Below are 8,485 nucleotides of genomic sequence, written 5' to 3' on the forward strand. Positions count from 1 at the left end.
TAGTTTTTTGTATTTTTTTAGTAGAGACGGAGTTTCACCGTGTTAGCCAGGATGGTCTCGATCTCCTGACCTCGTGATCCGCCTGTCTCGGCCTCCCAAAGTGCTGGGATTACAGGCTTGAGCAACCCCGCCCGGCCTGGTCACTTTTTATTATACATAAAATGAATTTCCAGGAAAGGTAATATCCACGTGGACTAAAAATGCATATGGAATCTATGTAAGGAAAATGCCAATAATGCTCTAGAGTGAAAGTATGTGGGGCTTTTAATTCATTCATTCAACCTGTACTTCTAAGCGCTCACTCTGGAAAGGTTACAGGTGCTAAGAAGTTAGCAGAGAACAAAGGACAATAATCCCTGCTGTCATTTACACTCTAAAGGGAGGAAAGAGAAATTAAACCACAGACATGCGGATTATAGAGTGTATTAGAAATGATACCCTAAGTGCTAATGAGAACAATGGAGCAAGGGAAGGATATAGGGAGTAGGATTATAATTAAAACTGGGATTGTCAAGGAAGGGCTGGGCGGGGGAGGGGGCAGTGGGGGCACAGATAACACTTGTGCCAAGACCTGAAGGGTATGAGAGATAGAGGATGTCTGCAGGAAGGATGACTCTAGGCAAGGAAGCCAGTGTGGCTGGAGGTGGCAAGATGGAGGTGAACGCACAGTGGTCATGGAGAACAGATCCTGCGGGGTCTTAAAGGTTTTTCTGTGTGATCTGGAGCAACTGGAGGGTCTTGAGCAGAGAACTGGGGTGTTTTAACAGGATCACGCTGACTGGTGGTTTGAAAGTGGCCTGTAGGAGCTTGCTGTGTTTTGTTTTGCAGCAACGGGAAGGATGTAGTTGCCACTTCCTGAGATGAGGAAAGTAGGGAGAGTAGTAGGTTTGGGGAGTTAGTTGGGGAGTTCAGGTCTGGATGAGTTGGGCTTGAGATGTCTATTAGACATCCACAAGGAGATGCCCAGTAGGCAGTCTTCACCCTTACCTCTCCTCTACCTGCTCTCTTACGATTACAGAAGTTGTGGCCGCATCAAGGCGTGCATCAGCCCTCCAGTAACCCAACCGGCAGAACCTTGCACCCCGTTAAGGGCTACTGTCCATTCGGAGCAAGGGGCACATTTGATAATTTGTCCTACCAGAGAGAGCAATTATAGTAATTACTCCAAGGCAGGTGTTTGGCATCTGTGACCTTTAGCAGTTGAATGTCGGAGTCCAAGGGAAAGATGGGAGCTGCAGACACAGACGTGGGGACCATCAGCTTGAAGCTGTTGTGCAAAGTCATCAGATCAGCAGAGGAATGAATTTACAAAGAAATGTATGTAACACCCACAGGGTTGTTGTTTGGGAGGATTAAATACACACATAAAACATCTGGAATACAGACAGTGCTTAATAGAGAGCTGCTGTTTTTATTTACAAACTTATCTGTAGGAGCTCGTCCATGGACAACATCCAGTTCACACAGATGGGCGCGCATTTCACAGTAGCCATACACGCCCAAAGAGGACGAGACTGGATGAGGTTGAGCTGACTGGCATCTTTAGATGGATGGTCCTCAGTCCAATCCTTTCATTTTACAGGCGGGGAGGCGGAGGCTTGGGGAGGCTAAGCGCGGTGAGCTGGCGGCGAAGCGGAGCTTCCACTAGGGCTCCCAGTTTCCCTGCACCGCGCCCGCTGTCCTCCGGGCCAACCGTCCCACCCGACCGCGCCACAGCTCTAGCCCGCGCTCCAGCCCGCGCGTCACCGACGCCCGCAGCCTCTCCCACCTCTAAGTTCCAGGAAGCTCTCGGCCTCTAGCTGACCGATTGCTGCTGAGCTTCCCTGGGGAGGAGGCGCCGAGGTGCCCGGCGCTGGCCGAGGCAGGGCTAGGCCTCGCGGGCAGCAGGCGGGAGAAGGAAGGGCGGTGGGGCAGGTCCCGGCTGAGCGCGGCAGTTGTGCGCACTTGGGTTCTTCACGCGGGACACACGTGGAAGGCCGACCCCTGCGCCCCGGCCGCTGGCAACTGGCAGGGCCGGGAACAGAAAATGTAGGGACAGAAAAGCGCTGGAGTCTTCCCCGGGAGGGAGCCCGGGGCTGCAGCCCAGGGGCGGGGAGCGGGGCGGGGCTGGGAAAGTTGAGTACTGGTCGCTCAGGGCCGGGCTCCGCCGGAGCGCACGGCGCAGAAACCGTAAAAGGCTGGACCGGGCGGGGTAGGTGTGGCTCTGCCTGCGTGACCTGAGCCCCGGTCCCAGTCTCTGTCGTCTCCCGCGGCCGCAGCCTCTCAGCCATGGGCGCCGTCTGGTCCGCCCTGCTGGTTGGAGGGGGTCTGGCCGGGGCACTTTTCGTTTGGTTGCTGCGGGGCGACCCTGGAGACACCGGGAAGGACGGGGACGCGGAGCAAGAGAAGGACGCCCCTCTTGGGGCAGCTGCGGTTCCGGGAGGCCATCAGAGTGGCAGCGGCGGACTGAGCCCTGGACCTTCCGGGCAGGAGCTGGTCACCAAACCAGGTATTCTTCCCCCCGTGACTCCTGGGCACATCTGCCAGAGCTTTGAGGTTAATCGAGGAAGGGAGGAAAGAGACAAACCCACCTGGAGCTTTCCTCCTGAGGACCGGCTTCCCTAAGGGAACTGGGCCGTCCCCACGCCCCTCGGTTTCCCAGGTTGGTTGGTACGCGCGGGCAGATTTCTTGGCTGGTCCTCCAAGGGCCGCGCCCTTGCCGAGTCCCTCAGCGCCCGCGCCTGAGGACTTGGTCCTGCCCCTCCGGCGGGGATGAGCTCCTCCGCTTGGCGGCGCTTGGTGCAGTGCGGGTGGCTGCAGTGGCGGCGCCCCTTCCCGGCCTTTGGAAAGGAGGGCTTAGATTTAGGGGATCCTACAAGCCTCTTCGATCTCTGCCCAAGCAGGGACATTTTCTCAGTCCCAATCCTGGTAGTCTCACATCCTACCATCGCACAGCCCATGAAGAGCTGGGTTTGGGAACAACCCAGCTGCGGGCGCCTCCTGCTATCTGGACGCTTCTTTAGGAATGCAAAGTTCAGGTTGGACTCTGGCCATGAAGGCTATGGCTGAGGCCCTGGGGCTGTGCCTTAGTCGCCCGTTTCAGCACTGTGGGCAGTCCTCCCGACGCTGCCCCAGAATAGGGCCCGACGGTCATCCCTAGGGACTACTTAAATAGGGGACCCAACCCTGATGAGTAGAATTGACATCTGGGTTTAAATTTCTGTATGTTAGGCACCGTTTGCTAAACAGAGAGCGAACACTGGCAGAAAACATTACCGTCCAGTGCCTTCCCTTGGCAAGCTGCCCATGCCCGGACAGAAGCCTAATGGTGAAAATGACATCTGTGAACTTTATTTTTAGCCCAGTGGTGTTCATGTGCAGCCTCATGAAAATCTGCCCGTGTGCCTTTACTGTGATTGGTCTGGGATGCCTAGACAGTTCACTTATCTTTTTTCTGAAGACCAATCTCATGCTTTAGGTTGAAAAGTTGGGAATCCAGAATAATATTTGTTCATTCTCACTTCCAACTCACCATCACCAAGGCGGGCAAGTCACAAGGAGTTCGAGACCAGCCTGGCCAATATGGTGAAACCCTGTCTCTACTAAAAATACAAAAATTAGCCGGGCGTGGTGGCAGGCACCAGTAGTCCCAGCTACTTGAGAGGTTAAGGCAGGAGAATCGCTTGAACCCGGGAGGCAGAGGTTGCAGTGAGCCGAGATCCCACCACTGTACTCCAGCCTAGGCGACAGAGCGAGACTCCATCTCAAAAAAAAAAAAAAAAAAAAAAGGATACAATGAAACAAGACTGTTGTCCCCATACCACACCCCCCCCCACACACATAAAACCACAGCTGTGATGATTTTATGTATGATTTGGAGATTTCAATCTTCTAGGGAGCTATTTGGACTACCACTGGCGTGGCCAAGAAGGAAACTGCATTTTTAGAGGACTTGGATTTTGTATTTTTAAGAACATTTTTTAAAAAGTGCTTACAATGGAAGGGGGTACAAAACACTGTTTTGTTGAGGAGGTTCCTAATGCATTTGGGATTGGCAAGGAGAAACCAGCCCCTTCCCCTAGTTCTCCCTCCACTCCTGCCCAGGGATGCACTACTGTTCTTTGTATCTCCCCACAGCGATGGCTCCTGCTGATCTGCCCGCAGATCTGCAAGAGCCAATCCCTGCCCTGCACGCCTCCCCTGGGAGTACAAGTGTACTCTTCTGGTTTGTAAGGTAGCCACGCAGCCCTTTGCCCCACAGCCTGGACAACATTCTTTGATGATAGGAGCCAAGCAACTTAACTTGGCTGCATGCCAGTATGGCCTGGACTGTGGAGACCAGGGACTGTGACGGGGTTATATGTCTGCCTCTACAGCTTACCACTTCATTTACACTTGTGTTAGCACACTGATACTCCTGGATGTCCCTTTTATTGTCAGATATACATGTGTATTCTTAGAGCACAGTGTTGGGAGCATACTGGTTAATTAAGTAGTACTTTATTTTAATAGAGGGGGACTTTGTGAATTGCAGATTGATTAGTAGTAAAGCTTTCAGTAACTAAATCTATTTTCTCAGCCTAACTTTTTTCTTAAATGAACTACCTGACTCTATTACATTTTTCCTTTGATTTCTTAGAGCATCTTCAAGAAAGCAACGGACATCTGATTTCTAAGACCAAAGACCTTGGTAACCTGCAAGCAGCATCATGGAGATTGCAGAATCCTTCCAGGGAAGTCTGTGACAATTCAAGAGAACATGTTTCTTCTGGACAGTTTCCAGACACAGAAGCTTCAGCTACCTCTGAGACCAGTAACTCTAGGAGTTACTCTGAAGTTTTAAGAAATGAAAGCCTCAAATCTCCTATGGGAGAATGGGGATTCCAAAAAGGACAAGAGATATCTGCTAAAGCAGCTACATGTTTTGCAGAGAAGTTGCCTTCTAGCAACCTGCTCATGAACAGAGCTAAAGAAGAAGCGAGCCTCTCTCATTTGAACAGTCAGGACCGGGTTGACCATAAGGAGTGGGAAATGGTGTCTAGGCACTCATCTTGGGGGGATGTTGGTGTGGGTGGCAGTCTTAAGGCTCCAGTGTTAAGCCTAAACCAGGGAATGGACAACGGAAGAAGCACTCTGGTGGAGGCAAGAGATCAGCAAGTGCATGGGAAAACAGAAAGGGTAGCAGTGATGCCTGCAGGGTCTCAGCAAGTTAGTGTCAGGTTCCAGGTCCATTATGTCACAAGCACTGATGTGCAATTCATTGCAGTAACTGGAGACCATGAGTGTCTTGGGAGATGGAACACTTACATCCCACTCCACTATAACAAGGATGGGTTCTGGTCTCATTCCATTTTCCTGCCTGCAGATACAGTGGTGGAGTGGAAGTTTGTGTTGGTAGAGAATGGGGGAGTTACCCGCTGGGAAGAATGCAGCAATAGATTCCTAGAAACTGGCCATGAGGATAAAGTGGTTCACGCATGGTGGGGGATTCACTGATTCAGTTTGCAAAGTATTGGAGAAGCTGTAGAACAATGTGGAAGAGGCTGAGGATGTGGAACACACTGAATAAAATAAAGGCAGTGTGACTCCAAATTCAGCCATCCGAATTGTTTCAAATTTGCTAGTGGCCTTTGTCTAATGTGCAGAAATATATATATGTGTGTGTGTATAATGCTTTCAGTGAGTGTGAACTTTTCTTCCCTGTGGCACGGACTGACGGACTTGTGCTGATCCATTATTACTTTAGGGCTTGATTCTCTTGGGGAGTGACTTGGCTAAGCTTCAGGTGTGAACTGTGGTCATGGGGCAAAAAAATTAACCAGCTGCCCAGGGTTTAAGCTTGAGCCTTTACGTGATCTTTAAACCATGGTAGCAAAATAAGCCTCACTCAAACATAGCTGACTTCCTATTGGAACAGCTTGAGAAGCACTTTTTACTACATACACATTTTATGCTTAAAAAGTTAACATGATACAAAACTGTGATTAGAAAATATCTGGTCTGGATGTGATTAGTAAGGGTACAAGATAATGCTCTAAGACTGCCTAATGCTTTTTGTTTGATTTTCATCTGCCAGGTGTGGTTATGTGCTATGAGGGTAGCAAGTATGTCTTTGTCTTAATGATCTAAGGCTGGTGTAGAAACAAGGGGCCTAATGAGAACCAGTCGTCATGGAAGTCAGTCGCAGGGGCAGCCCATGAGGAAAGGGAACATGAGTGGGGGTGGGGGTAGGCTGAGTGAGGTAGCCTGAATGACACCTCTTAGAGGACTGTGAAGTACAGGCACAGCCCGACTGCAGGGACAGACACACCCATCATTTGCCCATGGGAGCATCTGTAGGACCATCTCTCTTCCACTTCTCCTCCCCTTCCCCCCTCCATCTGGATAGATGGACTGTCCTACAGCAATCATTTCCATCTGTCACCCTCTTCCCTCTCCTTTCATAGCACTCACTATCTTGGGTAACACATTTATACAGGACAGTGGTATAGAAGTACATCTTTGCCCTGAGAAGACAGCAAATATTTAAACTTTAAGTTATTATAACTGAACAAATAATAAAACCTGAATTTTAATATCTTCATTCGATGTCTGAACTATTTGTCTAAATTTTACTATCATAATAGCCTAGATGTAAAATAAAATACAAATATTTTCCTTCACTAATAACAGACACATACAGAAAAGCAAATATCAAAAGGTACAGAAGACATGAAGATTCTGTTTTTCTCCTCCCTTTGGAGAAAAAGTTTACTATATTTATTTTCAAAGTTCACCTTTGACTGGAGGGAAATTCAGCATGCCTGTACTTGAAAATGAATTCTTACATGTTAAAATAACTTTTAATAAGTTTAACATCTATCAGTGAAATAATGTTTAATCCTGTTAAAAAGATGTTTTTTGCTGAAAAGAATAAATCCAACTGAAAATAGCATAAGAAAGGGCTTAAAAGAACTATGTTTAACAGTTTTTGGCTCATGGTACTTTTATGTTAAATTCATGTGTACTGTTTACAGACTTCAGAATGAATTTTATACTGTACTAATAAGCTCTGCAGAAGGCATTCACCATTACTGCGTGGAATGCCCAAACATGCCCATGAGGAAAATTAAAGGTAAAAGAATTTAAGTAAAAGTCTCTCTAGAATTCTATTACTGGCTATTTTATCACTACCTGGTAACATTATAATTAATCTTTCAGTAAAGCCACTGATCTAAGAGATAAATATTACACTTTATATTTTAAAAATTCACTTAAAATTGGATGTGCTTACAGTTCTAACATTGCCCTTGAGAGCAGAAGCGTGAGGATCTTTTGGTGACAGCATGTATGCCCTACTCCATTTGTTGTCTGCATAGGTTGGGGCTGCTGCTAGCTGCTGTAACAGACACCATCCATTTAAGAAGGCTACAGCACCAGAGGCCGATTTCTTGCTCATGTAACTGTCAGCAGTGAGTCTTCCTGGCAGGACAGCAGCTCCCCTCCTTGCAGAGATTCAGTTACCCAGAATCCCTTCTGCCCTGTGACTCTACCATCCCCTATAACCCTCCTGTCCTCTGCATCCAGCCCATGGAGGGGAAAATAAAGTGAGGAAGAACACCCATGCATGTTAATACTTTGATCTGAAAGTGCCACATATTGCTCTGTCCACATTCTGTTAATGAGAACCCTCAGGCCACACCCACATACAAGGGGAGGCAGGATTGGGAAACAGAGACTCTTCCTGGGCAGCTGTTTCTCAGTGACAATTCCAGATTATACAACAGGAATATAAGATTTGTTTTGGACAGCTAGCCATCTGCCACATTGTCCCTAATATTTTGACACAATGGATACATTTTTGTATCTGTTCTTCTCTCATTTTATTTGGTTCACATATAAACCCCCCTAATTTATTAAAATGTAATTAAAGCAGACTGAATAGATATAATCTAGAAGTTACCCACTTGCTAAAGAGTAACAAAATCATTTTCTTTCTTTACTATTATTAATAAGCAAAAAAGGGAAACTTTTGTAAAAGTTTTGACTGGGGGCCCTGATGTTTGATTATCTGTTTACCCTCACTGATATTGACAGAACCGTGAGTTCATAGTCACAAAATGAGTCCCTGTTAGTATGCTGAAGTTTTGTCCTCTGTCCTTGGTATTACACCACATCTTTCACTTTCATGTGAAAGTAGTTTTTCCCCCAGCAATTTTTTAAAGCTAAATTAGATTGAATAAAACACTTAAATTAAATTAAAATTTAAGTAGAATAAAATAAAATAAAATAAAATAAAATAGATTCTATTGTCTTGGGACCAGTAACAACAATAAAAAAATACAATTATTCCAATATATTTGAATAAGCACAAATTATATCTTATGATAAATTACCTTATAAGGTAATTATAATAGTTTATTATGTATTAATACTTTATAGGTATTAATTGTTATAATGTATAAATACTAGCTAGTAGATGTTTGAAGTTTTACCATGAGGAATTCAAGAATAGTTTATTTCAAAA

The 8,485-nt window shown here is 46.6% G+C and overlaps 1 protein-coding gene across 1 annotated transcript; it reads left to right on the plus strand.

The window, feature by feature from the left end:
* The first annotated feature begins 1,391 nt into the window (after positions 1 to 1,391).
* Positions 1,392 to 6,562, plus strand: STBD1 (starch binding domain 1). The gene is made up of 2 exons (XM_011966209.1): positions 1,392 to 2,488; positions 4,619 to 6,562. Exons 1-2 carry the CDS (start codon positions 2,269 to 2,271, stop codon positions 5,473 to 5,475), a joined length of 1,077 nt encoding a protein of 358 aa, XP_011821599.1. The 5' UTR covers positions 1,392 to 2,268; the 3' UTR covers positions 5,476 to 6,562.
* The last annotated feature ends 1,923 nt before the right edge of the window (positions 6,563 to 8,485 follow it).

This window comes from Mandrillus leucophaeus, unplaced genomic scaffold, assembly GCF_000951045.1.
Source record: "Mandrillus leucophaeus isolate KB7577 unplaced genomic scaffold, Mleu.le_1.0 Scaffold75, whole genome shotgun sequence".
NCBI lineage: Eukaryota > Metazoa > Chordata > Mammalia > Primates > Cercopithecidae > Mandrillus > Mandrillus leucophaeus.